The 18,072-nt window shown below is 44.2% G+C and overlaps 2 protein-coding genes across 5 annotated transcripts in view; both read right to left on the bottom strand.

Moving 5' to 3' along the window:
* Positions 1-12,701, bottom strand: part of REEP4 (receptor accessory protein 4) — an 83,848-nt gene extending 71,147 nt beyond the window's left edge. The window contains exon 1 of one of the 2 annotated variants that reach the window (XM_029603827.1): positions 12,604-12,701. Coding sequence is in view for 1 of the 2 variants with exons in the window: in XM_029603826.1 (XP_029459686.1) it covers positions 5,836-5,867 (32 nt within the window). In the remaining variant the exon portion in view is untranslated. Of the gene's footprint in view, positions 1-5,835; positions 6,824-12,603 lie in introns of those variants that run through there. The other variant, XM_029603826.1, reaches the window with a different exon arrangement.
* On the bottom strand, positions 7,151-16,393 carry LGI3 (leucine rich repeat LGI family member 3). 3 transcript variants are annotated; one of them, XM_029603821.1, is made up of 8 exons: positions 15,956-16,393; positions 15,602-15,673; positions 13,927-13,998; positions 13,325-13,396; positions 13,146-13,217; positions 12,604-12,773; positions 11,372-11,536; positions 7,151-8,483 (listed from the first exon to the last, which is right to left on the bottom strand). In XM_029603821.1, the coding sequence occupies exons 1-8, from the start codon at positions 16,168-16,170 to the stop codon at positions 7,666-7,668; spliced, it is 1,656 nt and encodes a 551-aa protein (XP_029459681.1). In that variant the 5' UTR covers positions 16,171-16,393; the 3' UTR covers positions 7,151-7,665. The 3 variants fall into 3 exon arrangements, with proteins under 3 accessions (XP_029459681.1, XP_029459682.1, XP_029459683.1); XM_029603822.1 differs by lacking the exon at positions 15,602-15,673 and having other exon boundaries at positions 7,153-8,483; positions 15,956-16,390; XM_029603823.1 differs by lacking the exons at positions 13,927-13,998; positions 15,602-15,673 and having other exon boundaries at positions 7,157-8,483; positions 15,956-16,389.
* Between the last annotated feature and the right edge of the window lie 1,679 nt (positions 16,394-18,072).

Below are 18,072 nucleotides of genomic sequence, written 5' to 3'. Positions count from 1 at the left end.
ATGTGGCATGCTGGGCAAAGGCCCTGAGCCTTGAGTTTCTTTTCCGGTGGTGCCATGGCTTGTGAGCATAAAATACAGTTTTGTGCTCCGGTGTGTTGAAGTTGTGCGCATAGATTTGGTGTGCGCTCAGGGAGATGTGCGCGCTGTGCGCACAGATCGAGTTGTGCGCCCAGCACAGTAAGCGCGTGGCTACACGCATCGTCTGTGCACACGGTACTTGTGCGCGCGACGTTGTGCGTACAAGGTATTTGTGCTTACGGCTCGCCTCTGTGCGCACGGATCAGGGCAGCGAACAGATCAAAATGGTGACTGCGACCACATGGACAATATGGCGACCACTTTGGAGGGTCTCCACGTAGAAGGACCCTCGGATCTAACTGAGGCCTAGCCCTGCTAGGGCAGATCAACCCGGGCACTGGTCCTGGCTGGTGACCTGTGAGACTCCTCGAGCTTCGGGGACCGAAGACTTTTAATTAGATTTCTACCTTACCTTGTCCTTGAGATGGACAGTGAAATGCTAAGAGAAATTAGGGAAGCTAACCAAATTGGTAGTGCAGTAATAATGGGAGACTTCAATTACCCCAATATAGATTGGGTAAATGTATCATCGGGTCACGCTAGAGAGATAACGTTCCTGGATGGAATAAATGATAGCTTTATGGAGCAATTGGTTCAGGAACCGACGAGAGAGGGAGCAATTTTAGATCTAATTCTCAGTGGAGCACAGGACTTGGTGAGAGAGGTAACGGTGGTGGGGCCGCTTGGCAATAGTGATCATAATATGATCAAATTTGATTTAATGACTGCAAAAAGGAACAGTGTGCAAATCCAAGGCTCTCGTGCTAAACTTTCAAAAGGGAAACTTTGATAAAATGAGAAAAATTGTTAGAAAAAAACTGAAAGGAGCAGCTACAAAAGTAAAAAATGTCCAAGAGGCGTGGTCATTGTTAAAAAATACCATTCTAGAAGCACAGTCCAGATGTATTCCACACATTAAGAAAGGTGGAAAGAAGGCAAAACGATTACCGGCATGGTTAAAAGGGGAGGTGAAAGAAGCTATTTTAGCCAAAAGATCTTCATTCAAAAATTGGAAGAAGGATCCAACAGAAGAAATAGGATAAAGCATAAACATTGGCAAGTTAAATGTAAGACATTGATAAGACAGGCTAAGAGAGAATTTGAAAAGAAGTTGGCTGTAGAGGCAAAAACTCACAGTAAAAACTTTTTTAAATATATCCGAAGCAGAAAGCCTGTGAGGGAGTCAGTTGGACCGTTAGATGATCGAGGGGTTAAAGGGGCACTTAGAGAAGATAAGGCCATCGCGGAAAGATTAAATGATTTCTTTGCTTCGGTGTTTACTGAAGAGGATGTTGGGGAGGTACCCGTAATGGAGAAGGTTTTCATGGGTAATGATTCAGATGGACTGAATCAAATCACAGTGAACCTAGAAGATGTGGTAGGCCTGATTGACAAACTGAAGAGTAGTAAATCACCTGGACCGGATGGTATACACCCCAGAGTTCTGAAGGAACTAAAAAATGAAATTTCAGACCTATTAGTAAAAATTTGTAACTTAGCATTAAAATCATCCATTGTACCTGAAGACTGGAGGACAGCAAATGTAACCCCAATATTTAAAAAGGGCTCCAGGGGCGATCCGGGAAACTACAGACCGGTTAGCCTGACTTCAGTGCCAGGAAAAATAGTGGAAAGTGTTCTAAACATCAAAATCACAGAACATATAGAAAGACATGGTTTAATGGAACAAAGTCAGCATGGCTTTACCCAGGACAAGTCTTGCCTCACAAATCTGCTTCACTTTTTTGAAGGAGTTAATAAACATGTGGATAAAGGTGAACCGGTAGATATAGTACACTTGGATTTTCAGAAGGCGTTTGACAAAGTTCCTCATGAGAGGCTTCTAGGAAAAGTAAAAAGTCATGGGATAGGTGGCGATGTCCTTTCGTGGATTGCAAACTGGCTAAAAGACAGGAAACAGAGAGTAGGATTAAATGGGCAATTTTCTCAGTGGAAGGGAGTGGACAGTGGAGTGCCTCAGGGATCTGTATTGGGACCCTTACTGTTCAATATATTTATAAATGATCTGGAAAGAAATACGACGAGTGAGATAATCAAATTTGCAGATGACACAAAATTGTTCAGAGTAGTTAAATCACAAGCAGATTGTGATAAATTGCAGGAAGACCTTGGGAGACTGGAAAATTGGGCATCCAAATGGCAGATGAAATTTAATGTGGATAAGTGCAAGGTGATGCATATAGGGAAAAATAACCCATGCTATAATTACACGATGTTGGGTTCCATATTAGGTGCTACAACCCAAGAAAGAGATCTAGATGTCATAGTGGATAACACATTGAAATCGTCGGTTCAGTGTGCTGTGGCAGTCAAAAAAGCAAACAGAATGTTGGGAAATATTAGAAAAGGAATGATGAATAAAACGGAAAATGTCATAATGCCTCTGTATCGCTCCATGGTGAGACCGCACCTTGAATACTGTGTACAATTCTGGTCGCCGCATCTCAAAAAAGATATAATTGCGATGGAGAAGGTACAGAGAAGGGCTACCAAAATGATAAGGGGAATGGAACAGCTCCCCTATGAGGAAAGACTAAAGAGGTTAGGACTTTTCAGCTTGGAGAAGAGACGACTGAGGGGGGATATGATAGAGGTGTTTAAAATCATGAGAGGTCTAGAACGGGTAGATGTGAATCGGTTATTTACTCTTTCGGATAGTAGAAAGACTAGGGGACACTCCATGAAGTTAGCATGGGGCACATTTAAAACTAATCGGAGAAAGTTCTTTTTTACTCAACGCACAATTAAACTCTGGAATTTGTTGCCAGAGAATGTGGTTCGTGCAGTTGGTTTAGCTGTGTTTAAAAAAGGATTGGATAAGTTCTTGGAGGAGAAGTCCATTACCTGCTATTAAGTTCACTTAGAGAATAGCCACTGCCATTAGCAATGGTTACATGGAATAGACTTAGTTTTTGGGTACTTGCCAGGTTCTTATGGCCTGGATTGGCCACTGTTGGAAACAGGATGCTGGGCTTGATGGACCCTTGGTCTGACCCAGTATGGCATTTTCTTATGTTCTTATGTCTCGGCGCTTCCCGGTCTCGTTCCGGGCGGTCCAGCTGCAGGGGGAGAGGGAAAATACCTTCACCGCCGCGCTCGAGGTTGCACCCGCTGCCTCTCAGCCTCACCCGATGTGGGGGCTAAGTCCCTGCCGAGGGTCGGCCGCCGGGCCGAGGCTTACCTCCGAGGAATCGCGGACATCACCTCGGGAATTCCCAGCTGGGGGAGGGACCCAATGGGTGTCACCGCAGGAGAGCAGGGCTTGTCTGTAGAGGAGCTACCACCCATATTAGGAGCTACCACCCAGGAAAGAGATCTAGGCATCATAGTAGATAATACTTTAAAATCGTCAGCTCAATGTGCTGCAGCAGTCAAAAAAGCAAACCGAATGTTAGGAATTATTAGGAAGGGAATGGTTAATAAAACAGAAAATGTCATAATGCCTCTATATCACTCCATGGTGAGACCGCACCTTGAATACTGTGTACAATTCTGGTCACCACATCTCAAAAAAGATATAGTTGTGATAGAGAAGGTACAGAGAAGGGCAACCAAAATGATAAAGGGGATGGAACAGCTCCCCTATGAGGAAAGGCTGAAGAGGTTAGGGTTGTTCAGCTTGGAGAAGAGATGGCTGAGGGGGGATAGGATAGAGATCTTTAAGATCATGAGAGGTCTTGAACGAGTAGATGTGACTCTGTTATTTACACTTTCGAATAATATAAGGACTAGGGGGCATTCCATGAAGTTAGCAAGTAGCACATTTAAGACTAATTGGAGGAAATTCTTTTTCACTCAACGCACAATAAAGCTCTGGAATTTGTTGCCAGAGGATGTGGTTAGTGCAATTAGTGTAGCTGGGTTCAAAAAAGGTTTGGATAAGTTCTTGGAAGAGAAGTCCATTAACTGCTATTAATCAAGTTGACTTAGGGAATAGCCACTGCTATTAATTGCATCAGTAGCATGGGATCTTCTTAGTGTTGGGTAATTGCCAGGTTCTTGTGGCCTGGTTTGGCCTCTGTTGGAAAGAGGATGCTGGGCTTGATGGACCCTTGATCTGACCCAGCATGGCAATTTCTTATGTTCTTAATATTTCTTCTTATTCTTTTGGTTTTCTTTGGTGAAATTAGTCTAATGCTGTGCGAGCGTGCATAGAGTCTCTAACTGCTATGGAAAGGGAAAATACTGAAGAGCTGCACTTCCTGCAGGGGTATATGTACTGGGGCTGACGTCAGATTGAAATCTGATCCATCTCCAACTGCTATCAGGAGTACACTATACCCACTGGTCCTGAGTCCATCTGCTACATGCTAGGAAATCACAATTCTTCAAGCATTCCTCTGATAATTAGCACTGCCTTATTACATTATTGGTTACCATAAGATCATCAAAAACAATCACCCTGAGGTCTCTCCTGGCTGATGTACATCAGCATCTCCACCCTCTTTGTGTATCACCCCTTGAATTTCTGCATCTTAAATCTAAGACTCCCCATATTGTTTCATTGCATCTTAACTGCCAAATACTCAGCCACATTTCAAGTTTTCTTAAATCCATCAAGGATGTCAGATATGTTGCAGATCTTAGTGCATCTACAAAAAAAAAAAAAACACACCACAAAACAAATGTTCCTATAAACCCTCTACAATGTGACTTATGAAAACATTGACCAGACCAGACCGAAGACTGATCTCTGTGTTTGGCCACAGATTGTGATAGGGAGAATAACAAATAGGCACTTGGAACAATTGAGTCCCAGTATAGATGACCAACATGTCAGTGGCTTCCTCTTTCCTGGTGCACCCGACTGAGCAGCAGAGACACAAGGCTGACCTGGAGGTTCAAGTGGCAAGTGTTGTACACTAAGGTTTTCATTCCTGGAGGTAAGGGAAGAGTCATGGTCATTGTTTAAGTATGAATATTAGTGGCTGGAATTAGAACCCATGATTGCAGGGTTCCAGAAGGAGCTCTAGTGACCAGATCAGACATTGTGTGTGTGTGTGTGAGAGGGGAGGGAGTGTCTGAATATACAACAGGCAAAAAAATCCCAGGTAAATGCAAATGAAGGCTTACAGTACCAGATCCCAGCCTTGGTTTTGATTAAGCTGGAAGTACAAAGCAGCAGTAGGAATCTATCAGACACCCCCCCCCCCCCCCCACACACACACACACACACAAAAAGACAAAGCACTCCCAACTCCAAACAGCTCAGCCTGGCAGTTACCTAACCATGTTTACTGTACAACTCTCCTCCTTCCCTGAAATAAACTAAACATCCCAAAGTCACATTGAACAACCATCACACACCTTAATTTCAACATTTTCTACATTAATAGTTTAACAATTCATATTGTTCCTCTCATGTAGCCATCAAATTCCACTGTCTTTTATCTGTAATGTAAGTCATCTGCCTCACACCTTTAGAGAAGTTTCAAAACCATTTCTGGTCACTGTGGCCCATCCTTTGGTTGCCCAGTGTTGCCAATATATGCTGCAAGCCTCTTTTATCACCTTCTTCCCCCCCATGTCAACATCTATCTGGGTCACTTATGCCAATGAGGCTAACCCAGGAGCAGAATGCAGAAAACCTCTAAAAGTGGTTCCCCACTTGAGAATTACCTCACCCATACAAAACCCAAGAGAAAAGGGTGGAAAAACTTGTTGCAGGGCTGAAACCATAGTTAGGAGTAGAAAAGCAATGGAAGACCTTGTGCTGCTGTTGCTAGTCATACTTACACCAGGACACGGGAGATTATCCAGGAAACCATAGTGCCCTTCTGTAACAGTACCCTGGCTAGGGCCGGTACTTGTCCGTGCTGCTGATGATGGAAGGGATCTGAAATCTCTCAGCTTTATCCCGGGGAGGGAGTGCTCGCCTTCACTCCTCTTTACGCTGTAGGGAAGGGAAGCAGGGTCTCTACCTCACTCTGGAGGGATGGGACTGGGTTATTTGCCTCAATCTTACTCTGGGGGGACACAGGCTCGCTCTCTCTCTCTTCCTTATCCCGGAGAAGATTCTCACCCTCACTCTTCCTTCCCTCACTTTTCCTTAACCTTGAGAAAGGAGGGGAGAGGGAACTAGTTTCTCTCTCTCTTCCTTACCTTAAAGGGGGAAAGAGGTTCTCTTCCTTACCCTTCTTTACCCTAAGAGGAGAGGGGGGGATGAGATAGGAGTTTCTCTCCCTCACCCTTCCTTACCCTGTGAGGGCGGAGGTTACCCCTCGCTCATCCTTATCCTGGAGGAAGAAGGCTTTCTCCCTCACCTCTGCCTTACCCTATGGAGGAGAGGGGAAAACAGATTCTATGACCTCTCTCCCTCACTCTGACAGGGGCAGGTTCTCTTCCTTATGCTGCGGAGCGGCTTCGCTCCCTAAGGACCTGAGGCGGGGGAGTTCCTGAATCCTAAAGAATCTCCCTCTTCACCTCCCTTGCGCTGGGAAGCTACAGCTCCTCTTTCGCGGAGGAATATCTGCTCTGCCAAACCCCGCCGCCGCCGACTTCCTTCTTTTCCCAATTTTCCGTTGCACCCACAGCTCGGCAGGTACAGAATCACGTGCTCCTCCTCTTCCTCCCTCCGTCATTGGTTGTTGTCACATTCTGTTACCCTAGAAACATTCGAGTTCCGCTCTCTCTCTCGGCAGGTACACGGTCACGTGCTCATCTCTTTCCCTCCCTTCATTGGCTGCGGCTCTACCGTCACTCTAGCAACGCTCTGGATCTCGTCCCCTCCCTTCAGCAACCTGCAGGTACCGTGTCACGCGGAAGCTCGCGTCGTGGGCGGAGTAGCCTGTAAACTCAAATGTTGCAAAAATTCAACTAGCATCCAATCCGCGAGCGCCGCCGGGTGCACGCATGCGCATTTAGAGACATTAGGTGGAGCTCCTGCCCGACGGCTTCACTGAAAGGCAAGGCAAAAATCGAGAGGGAGGAGTTGTATCATAGAGTAGTCCAAGGTAGTTATTATTATGGGAAAGATCATCGAATGAGGTAAACGCAGGGAAACCGTAGCTAGGCGCTAGGAGTAAGGGGGGGGGAGGGAACAATAAGAATCCTGCCAAGTGCTGAGGGAGGTGCAAGCATCCTGCTGCTGGGTGCTGGGATGAATGTGGGCATACGCAACCTGCCCCGGGTGCTAGGGTAAAAGGACAGCCCAAGGTCGCTCCCCGTGGGAAGTGGTGTGAGCAGAAGAAACAGGAGCTCAATCCCCCCCCCCCCAAGATGCTGAGGTGAGGGAGGCAGCACAAGGATCCCTGCCTGCGGGCATTGGATTAAGAGGGAGGCACAGGGACTGGGTGCTGAGGTGAGAAGGTGGCAGGAGCCTAGCATCCAAGACCCTGCCTCATTACATATTCATAGACCACCTCCTTCATACTCATGACATAGTTTTAAACAAAAGGCATAATGTAACTGCGAAGAGGTGATATTTTATTGGGTTAAGAAACATTCCAGTATGCATGTGATTGGGAGTACAGTACCCGAGGCCTTTTCTCAGGCTATGTCCATGGAAGTCTTGAAAGCTTGCTTCTGTGAGTGTGTGTGTGACATATTGAGGCCTGTGAAAGGGGTCTACATGCTGATATCCACCACCACATGTCTGTACAGCAGTGTCTTCCCTTTGAAATTGGGGACCAGAATCAGGTCCATGTTCTCCACTGAGACAAACTGGAATGCTCGAGGAGCCACAGCATGAATGTCCTGAAACTTAACAAATTGCTTCTTCTCGATATCCCAGAGATAGATTTGTGTGTAGAAGAAGTCACTCCCCACTGCCACATACTGCCATTGGCCCACAGAAAAGGGTTGCATAACCATGGAGCCTCGTGAGGGTAGTGCCTGTATCTCTGGAAAGCGCTGGCCCTCCCATCTTACCACTTTGGAGTCGCCAATATAGCGACTCAGGCACAGATATGATTCTCGTTTGTAGCGGAAATGCTTGACCATTTGTACATCCATGATTTCGCTGACTTCCCCCTGCAACAGGAACTGCCGTTGTGAACGGTTCCATTGGTAGATGACCGGCGACTGGGAGCTACTGGAAACAATGAGCCGCAACCTGCCTTCACTGTCCACAAATTCCACATCTGTGTCACGGTGCCAAGGGTGTAGTGCCTGGTGGGAGTAGAAGCCATTCTGGTTCCAGCGATACAAGCTGGTGGAACCAGCCTTTGAACTGTCTGCAATCACCACATACCAACTGCCATCAATGGTAAAAGATTCTACATCATTGGGTTTGCGTATTGAACGTTGATCAATGTCCTGTGTCTTGATGAATTTGGCCACGTTGCTGTCCCAATGATATATATACGAGCCACCGAAAATCTGAGCCACCACCACATACAACTGGGACTCCACCAACACAGGCTTACAGTGTACGACTGAGGGAGCTGGGAGAGGCAGTGGAGGGAAAGAGCAGAAAAAGAGAGATCACACACCCATACAGTAATGCAAACACACAGCACATTTGTTCCCCACATTCAGACCACCTGTCCAGTGACTGATACTGTTACTGCCCCTTATGGCTTGCTCTTAATCCAGTCCTGCAGGCTCATTACTATATATGATGCCTCCCCCCATACCTTATCCATGATTCCTTCTCTCTTATATATGATTCCACCCTCTTACGAGCCGATGCGATAAAGGGCGCTCAGCTTAATGAGCGATTGGACTCATGAGGCTAACACCCGATGCAATAAGGGGATTAGTGCATCCAAAATGCATGTCCAAAGTCACATGTAGCGCATATCGCTCATCACATATAATGCCATGTAGATGAGGCTATTCGCTATTACCCCAGATGCAGAAAATCGCCACTCAACTACACACCCTTTGTAACAGAAAATTTAACGCCAATCCTGGAGCTGGCATTAAGTCAACCCTTGCATGCAGAGCTCAACTAAAAACCAATACTGCTTTCTATGGTTCCCATTTATTTTTATTATTTATTTTTATTTAAAAGTATTTATATTCCGCCACCTCCATAAATCAGTTCGGCAAGGATCACAATAAAACAATCATAAAATAAATGTAATACAAATACACATACAACACAAAATACAAAACATACATGTTTAAATCATTTAAAATACTTTGAAATGTCATACTACTTCATCCAAATGTCTCCTCAAAGAGCACTGCCTTTAATGCCTTTCTGAACCCTTTAAAATACTGCTGTTGGCTTAGGATAAATAGCAGTTTATTCCACTCATTTGGTGCTACTGAGTTAAAAACATTCCCTCTAGTTTGAACCAATTTAATTTTTTTAACTGGAGGAATAACTAACAATTGAGCACCCTCAGATCTCAAAGCACGACCTGAAGTATAAAACGCAATATAATCTTTCAATATACATGGATAAAAAGTGTTCAGAAGTTTTAAAACAATGGTTACCAACCTAAATCTGCCCCTCCATTTAACTGGGAGCCTTTCTTATTTTGCAGATTCCACATGTTGCAGCGATAAGCTATCAAGAATTTGTCCATTTTACTAATTTTCCTTAAATCATGAAATGGTTTAATTTTTCTGCTGGCTATTCCCTCATTAGGTTTGTAAGGTGTCCTCTCAAGGGATGTTGGATCAGCCAGCTTATGAAGTTCTGAAGTAACAGGATAAAATGGATGCTCATATTGAGCATCCATTTTCCTAATCCGTGCACAGCCAGGTCTCCTAGTGCTTTGGAGCACTAGGGACGCACGATTTCCCCTAGAACATCCTTTTAGTGCGGCAACTCATTTGATTATTCCATCAGATGCCCAGGAGAAGTGGTTATGTGTGCATTAGTAAAATGAGCGCTCAATACAAGCACCAGTTTTACTGCGTAGTTTTATTGCATTGGCCTTTAAGAACATGCCATACTGGGTCAGACCAAGGGTCCATCAAGCCCAGCATCCTGTTTCCAACAGTGGCCAATCCAGGCCATAAGAACATGGCAAGTACCCAAAAACTAAGTCTATTCCATGTAACCATTGCTAATGGCAGTGGCTATTCTCTAAGTCAACTTAATTAATAGCAGGTAATGGACTTCTCATCCAAGAACTTATCCAATCCTTTTTTAAACACAGCTAAACCAACTGCACTAACCACATCCTCTGGCAACAAATTCCAGAGTTTAATTGTGTGTTGAGTAAAAAAGAACTTTCTCCGATTAGTTTTAAATGTGCCACATGCTAACTTCATGGAGTGCCCCCTAGTCTTTCTATTATCCGAAAGAGTAAATAACCGATTCACATCTACCCGTTCTAGAACTCTCATGATTTTAAATACCTCTATCATATCCCCCCTCAGCCGTCTCTTCTCCAAGCTGAAAAGTACTAACCTCTTTAGTCTTTCCTCATAGGGGAGCTGTTCCATTCCCCTTATCATTTTGGTCGCCCTTCTCTGTACCTTCTCCATCGCAACTATATCTTTTTTGAGATGTGGCGACCAGAACTGAAAACAGTATTCAAGGTGCGGTCTCACCATGGAGCGATATAGAGGCATTATGACATTTTCCGTTTTATTCACCATTCCCTTTCTTATAATTACCAACATTCTGTTTACTTTTTTGACTGCCGCAGCACACTGAACCGACGATTTCAATGTGTTATCCACTATGACGCCTAGATCTCTTTCTTGGATGGTAGCACCTAACATTAGGTAGCACCTAATATGGAACCTAACATTGTGTAACTATAGCATGGGTTATTTTTCCCTATATGCAACAGCTTGCACTTATCCACATTAAATTTCATCTGCCATTTTGATGCCCAATTTTCCAGTCTCACAAGGTCCTCCTGCAATTTATCACAATCTGTTTGTGATTTAACTACTCTGAACAATTTTGTATCATCTGCAAATTTGATTAACTCACTCATATTTATTTCTAGATTCTTTACTATCTGTGATTCCTCTCCATTCTCCCTATGTATGATGCCCCCTGATTTACTACCCACGTACTATCTATGATACCCCCTTTACTTCCCGTGTATTATGTCCCCTTCTTCATTTGCCCTTACTATTTGTGATACCCTCCTTACCTTCTTATTATTTGTGATGCTTCTCTTTATTTCCCCTTATTTGTGATGCTGTCCTTCTCATTTACTATCTGTATTATGCCACTTTTCACTTTTGCCTTCTTATCTGTGATTCCTTCCCCTTCTCACTATTTGTGATGCCCTCTCTTCCTTTCCACTTAATATCTGTTATTGACCCCTCACACACACACCTTTGTTTCCCATTTCTGATATTCACAAGATAATCTTTCTCTGGGAGTCTCATGGCTGAAGCCTGCCCTTACCAGGAATCCGGTCAAAGTAGTGCATTTGACGCTCCACATAGTCCCACTTGTGGATTATACAGCTCCTGTTGCTAGGCTGAGCAAAGGCCACATACAGGTCACTGGAGTAGAGGAATGACTCTGCTGAGACTGCTTGGAAAGGCAGAGTCTGATACACAATGAAGTCTACAGAAATAGAGACCAGAATTAGCAGAATGGGGACATTTAAAAACCAGAGCTCCTGCATCCCATTAAAATCTTAAAGCCAGATCTACACTGAAAAACGTTTCCCATCCCAGGTCAGCTCCAAATTGAAGAAAGATCCTTAAAGCTGAGTCTATGATCAAGGCTGAATAAGTACCCCAGAAAGCCAGCTCTATTTTAAAACCTTTTATATCTTCTCCCTGGACTTTACAGAATGTCCAACATAAAAAAAAAATACATTCTGTCACAAACAATTTTAAAACATTTGAGAGCCAGCCCAAGATCAATCACGTTTCCATCACTTGCTTTATAATCAAAAGGGGAGACCATGATCAGAGATATGAAACATAACTGTCCAGAAGTTCTCTCAGCCTTTTTCTTTTGTTTCCCAAATATCAGCCTCTCTCATCCACTTCCCCAACCTCTCAAAAGATAAATGATTTTTTTAGAATAAAAAAGCCTGAACCTTGTTCTTTCTAAACTTTAAGAAGATAGGTTCCTGACTCCCAGCGGAAGGCTGTTTGCTATTGAGAAAGCTCTAGATCTAAAGTGGGCCAGTCTCATGACTCACACAGTAGGAACATGGCAGTAGATACTCTTGGTTTGAGTGTAGCTCTCTGCCAAGGGTATACCTGAAGAGAGAATCCTGTAAAGTCAGCTCTAGATTGAAGAGAGAGACTGATCCAGAGGTGGGATAGTACTGAAATGAGATGCACTAAAACAGTTGCAGACTGAAGAGAGACCTCCAAAGTTTGTGCCTCCTCCAAATCCACATCAAGGAGTGAAGAGAGACCCCAAAGCCAGCCCCAGATTTGAGAGAATCCCTCCATATTCACATAAAGGATCAGGACTGAAGAGAGATCCCCCTAAAGCCAAGTATTTGGGCAGAAGTTGGGCTCCTCATGCTAACTGGAATATTAGCAGGAGTGCAGCATCTAAAGCTAAATTTTGGATTCTGAAAGCAGTGGAGCTTCTAAAACTTATTGGGATCAAGGCAAGAGTAAGGCCACTAAAGCTGACTGAGAGCCAGGCCCCTCCACAACTCATACCTGTGACAGTGCAGTTGAAGTCCTTGAGCAGTAACTCATGTATCTTTTGGCCCTTGTATTTGCTGGAGCCATGGCAGAAGACAGTTGGCACTGTTGTGTTGGTGACCCGAAGCCACTCCACCAGCCACTTCAGCTCACAGTCACAGTGGAAAGGGTTTCCCCGAAGGTCCCTGCCGGGGATAGAAAAGGAAAACATTTAATTCTTTATTTCCTTATGCAGCCCAAGTATTTACAGCCAAATCCAGCCTCTGGACTGAGAAAGCTGCTGATAATACTCATCTCCACTAAACACAGCCACTCCCAAAAGTTAGGCCCAGGAACAATTCCAGACCCTACAACTGTGGACTGTGAGCCAACTGCTTTTCTAACAAAGCCTGGGCCTGATGCTTTTATTCAAGGCTTTCTTTATATATATATATATATATATATATATATATATATATATAAATAAAACCAAAACCAACACAAAACAGTCTCCATTTATTCACCAGTGAAGGAGTGTTAGGAGTTGGGGGAACCCTCAAGGCTTCAAAGTTACTTACAGGTCACGTAGAATGTCCAAGGGCTTGAAAACATCTCTGGGGAGGGACTGAAGGTTGTTATTGGCCAAAGACCTGCAATGGAAGAAGAAGGTCATCTTTCTGCTAGGACTGGTGGAGTGCAGCAGGATGATTTCAGCAGCCAGTGGCAGGAGTGGGCTCAGAGGATAATTGTTACTTACAAGTGTATCAAGGACTTCAGCCCTCGGAAGGTATGTTTGGACAGGGTCTGAATAGTATTGTTCTCAATGAATCTGTAGAAGAGGGAAATGGAAAAATCAGAATGAATCAACTATTCTAAAGACGACATATTGTACAAAATAAGCCAGACCCAAAAAATCCATGAAAGAAAACGCAAAATGTATGTAACCCATTTATTCTTTGATAAAACTAAGGTGTAAGTATTTATACTTTCACATTTCCGAAATATACCAAGCATTACAGTTTTATGTGCTCTTATACATAATGAATTTTATGTTCTTAAAATAAGATAAATTAAGATCTGATAAAATAATTTCCCAAAATGTCAGTTTTTTTCTTCACACTTTCTGAGTTTCCGTAAATTTTACATCTCTACACGAAAGTGCAATCTTGTATCATAGCAAAACATACTCAAAGTGTATCCTGTTCAATAGGATAATTGACTGTACAGAATAGCCTAAATACATTAATATCTGTTCTCCAATATTTACTCTGACATGCAATTACCCCAGAGTGTACCGTGTCCCCACCCTGGACCTGACCTGACCCATGCCTGAGAGCCCAATGCTGTTACCGCACGTACAGATACTGCAGGTGGGAGAGGCCAGAAAAGGCATCGTTCCCTATCAGCAAGAAATTATTGGAGTTCAGGAGTCTAGAACCAGAAAAGAAACACAAAAATGAGTTTTGTCTTCATGGAAACAGAAAAAGGGTGGGAGGGAAGAAGCAGAAAGAGAGAGAGAGAGAGACTTATTTTTTAAATTATTTGTATGCTTTCCAACATGCGGAATGTTGAAAAAAATTATATAAAAGGGATCAATGTCCATCTGTCGGTCTGTCCATAGGCACTATAACTCCCCCCCAAAAAGGGATGAAAATTCACCACATTTGGCTTACAGGAAGAAAATGTGAATATCTGAGGTGAGTTCCAAAACCAGAAACATTGGATCAATATCTTCAGAGAACTGAACCTCCCCCCAAAAATCCCTATTGTTTTCTATGGGAAACTGTTAGAATGCTGACCAGCAGTGGCTTCCAAAAGCACCCCTCCCCCAACCTTTCCAGCACTGTGGTACAGGAGGAATGTGCCAGAAAAAGAATTTTGTTTCATTTGATATTTATTTCTATCTGGTTCCTTTACTTGAAACAAAATAAACACCAAAGCAAAATGAATTAAATAAATAATAAAGAAAACGAAGAAACCGAGTCCCCCCCAAACCCAGCACTAATGAAATACAATAATGTAGCCATCCTTCCCCTCTTTCCTGAGCCGTCCCCTATCTACCCCACCCTCTCCAGACCCATTTTACCTCATTTGTGAGCAGCAAAAAGGGGCAGGAACAATCCCCAGTCACTCCTGCTCTACCTGGTTCTGTTTTCAAAATATGTAGCCTATGGCCTTAAAGTAGAGTTAGGTGCCTAGATTTGGCCAATAGTAGAGTCTGTCCCCTCCAAAGATCTCTACATTTAGGGGTCTTAAAAGTGGGCTCGGTCAGGGAATGATCCCTCTTGAGGGAATGGTGATGATTTTCAACCTTGGGCTCCTAATTTAGATGCCTACAGTTAGGAGAATCAATGCCTAGAATTTCATTTAGATGTCTATATTCAGACCAGAATTAAGAGGTCTAAATGTAGCTGAATATAGGCCCCTAGAGTAGGCACTGAGCATCCTCTGAATATCTGGGTAATTTTGTAAATGCACATAAGTTACACCAATTATCAAAGCAGATGAACAGTATGCACAGAAGGTTCACTTTGAAAAATTTTCCCTGCAAAACTGCATGCACATAATGATCCCTACTATTTGGTATGCCTAGTTTTGCCAAGAGAATTTTCATGCATACTTTTAGAAATCAAAAATCATGCATGTAAGTCCCAACCCTGCCCACACTCCATGCCCAGAATGCCTCCCCCCATGCATGTAATACTAGGCGTATACAGCATGCGTGTGCATAATTTTACAGACATATTAGTTGTGCAACTTTCTAAAGAACTATTTGTGCGAGTTAAGCACTACTTTACCCACAGAAGCCCCTTTGAAAATTACCCTCTACATGTATCACTCTGGCAAAACATACAAATGATCAGGTCCAGAAAGTTTCCTGGAGAGACTGCCAGTGAGAGAGAGAGGGAGAGACTGCCAGAGAGGGTGAGCGACAGAAGGAGACTACTAGAGAGAGACTGCCAGTGAGGGAGAGACAGATCAACAGTGATATGGAAAGAGATCATGTGAAAGAGATCCAGAGAGTACTACCTACAGAAAGTGCAGGGAAGGCAGGTGGGAAAAAGCCTCTTCCTGTATTTCGGAAAATTCAGCACTTACAAGGGTCCTGAGGAAAGGGATGCAAAAAGAAGAGATGTAATCCTTCCAATAAACCTCTCTCCTGCCCTGCAGCACCCAGTTCTGAGAATACCCCTTAACCCCCACAGCTCTGCCAATGCACCTCAGTCCTGTCCTTTAGCATGCTCTGCCTTTCCAGTACTGAAAAACCTTCCCTTCCAACATGCACACACCTCTGCCAATGCGCCTCATTCCTACCTTGCTATGCCAGTATTGAAGCCACTGCCCTTCCACTATCCTGCACCTGGCTATCTCGTATTATTATACTCACAGAGAAATGATGCCGGGAGGCAAGTTCTTTGGCACTGATTTGGACCGGATACAAAATGCTGTGTCCCTGGTACAGGAGCAGCTTGCCGAGCACAAAGGGACTCTGGGATTTTTCTTGGATCCTACAATCAGCAAGAGGTAGGCAAGCATGAAGACGAGAAGGAAGAGCCTCCTGGTCCCTGTGCCAGTCATACTCTCTCCCTGGGTCTCACCCATCTCCTGCAGTGGGAGCTGTGCTTCTCCTGTGCCCTACGGGGCTGAACTGGGACCTGGCTGGGTGCAGAGAAATCCTGACTGGTTGTGAGGGTTGACACACAAACTCATTCATTCTCACACAACCCTGCAGGATTCCAGCATTCATCTGAAATCATCTCACGCAGGGAGATGCTCGGGACTGTCCTGCCACTCTGCAGAGCCCAACAGAAGGAGAGAGAGAGAGTCTGCGAGGAGAGAAGGGGCAGAACAAGGGAAAGACAAGCTGGGCAGTGGGTGGAGGACATAGAGCGAGAGAGAAGAGGCAATAATGTTGCTGCTACATATTACATTCTTATTCGGTGTAGATTGCTTTATGCTATTCTGCCTTGGATAGTTCCTGGAAAGGCGACCTATAAATCATTAAATTAAAGATGCACATTTCCCAAAGCTGAGAGAGAAAATCAAAGCCTTCCCACAAAAGAACAGGAAAAATTATTTATAATCTTGGGGGAAAGAGGAGAAAGAGCACCTAGAGCAGGAAAATATGTGGCATCCTGTCACCAGGCTGGAAATGAAACCTGACCAGGGATGATTCGGACCAGGACCAGAATCCAGGAATTCTTTTTGTCATTTCCCTTCCGTGTTCTGTAATTCTTTCCTTTTTATCCCTTTGGGGTCCTTTTCAAACAGTGCACCGAATGCAGACGCTTCTAGCAAGGGGACATCATGCTGATTTTCAAGGGGACACTACCCGATCGAGCAGTGCTCGCCCCTTGGATTCCTCTCTTGATCTAAGGCCCCGGGGAACTTCTAACAGTTCAGGTACAAGTTCACGCACTGTGAATCCCAGCTCTGCTTTCAGTCGGGCTGAGAACAGTTTTTCAAATAGGGCAATCTAGGGACAGGCATCTATTTTGACCTGGCTGGATGGTTTTCTAAAATTGCCTTCCTTCAGGCCGATACAGTAAAGCGTGTTCAGCTGATCGCACTGTTTAACACGCGGTTGGATGTGCGTCCACACACACACACACACCCTCCCCAAAATTCATAGTGCTCATCCCGTGCAAATGCATGTTGATGAGGCTATTAGCCCCAAATGAAAAAAAAAAAAAAAGGACACCCGATCCGCACATTTGTACACTCAGAAATTAATGCCAGCCCAGAGCAGGTGTTAATTTCTGAGTGGCCCAAAAAAGTGTACAAAAAGCAGAAACTACTGGCGATATTAAGTCGGAGGAACCAAAAGATTAAAAACATTTTTTAAAAAGTGCCGGTGGTCAGGTTAGGAAAAGGGACGCTCAATTAACGAGTGTCCATTTCCCTAAACGTGGCTGTGCACAAGTTAGGAAAACGGATGCTCATAAAATTAACGAGCTGACAGCCACCTCTCCTGGGTTGCCAAGGAGGTGCTAGAGGAACATAATTGACCCTAGCTCCTCCTTTTAGCGCGACCCCCCTCATTTAAATATTGTATCACACACCGAGGAGAGGTGGCTGGATGTGTGTTAGGAAAGCAGGCACTCAACACTGAGTACCCGTTTTCCACGTGAGTTTATTGTATCGGCCTGCTTATGTGTTACTTTGACAGCATATGAACAGATTGTCAGGGTTTTGCCATCTCCCATTTTTGGCCCTCTATTGTTTCCATACGTAGACCCCAGAGACACCCCCCCCCCCCCCCCCCATTTCTTTGATCCTGCCTCTCCCCTCAACTTCTCCTTTTATCACTACTCTCTGTATCTGTCCCAGATATGCTCAGATTCTGCCACCAATTTTGTTGCCACCACTTCCACTGGCAGGCTATTTCATGCATCCCCCACCCTCTCTGTAAAGAAGTATTTCCTCTCAGCCTCCTTCCAACTTCACATCATGGCCCCTTGACCTTGAATTTCTTTACCTGTGGAAAAATATTACCTTCTGGTA

This window comes from Rhinatrema bivittatum, chromosome 5 (assembly GCF_901001135.1).
Source record: "Rhinatrema bivittatum chromosome 5, aRhiBiv1.1, whole genome shotgun sequence".
NCBI classification, from domain to species: domain Eukaryota; kingdom Metazoa; phylum Chordata; class Amphibia; order Gymnophiona; family Rhinatrematidae; genus Rhinatrema; species Rhinatrema bivittatum.
Note: the sequence above shows the minus strand (reverse complement) of the source record. Positions and strands in the feature narration are given on the sequence as shown.

What these genes read in the sequence shown, in the direction of transcription:
- LGI3 (XM_029603821.1), bottom strand. Translation starts at nt 16,170, where the DNA reads ATGGGTGAGACCCAGGGAGAGAGTATGACTGGCACAGGGACCAGGAGG. An exon ending in CTGCCTTCCCTGCACTTTCT is followed by an intron (nt 13,999 to 15,601) that starts GTAGGTAGTACT and finishes TTCTGGTTCTAG; the next exon opens with ACTCCTGAACTCCAATAATT. An exon ending in CTTCAACTGCACTGTCACAG is followed by an intron (nt 11,537 to 12,603) that starts GTATGAGTTGTG and finishes CTATTTCTGTAG; the next exon opens with ACTTCATTGTGTATCAGACT.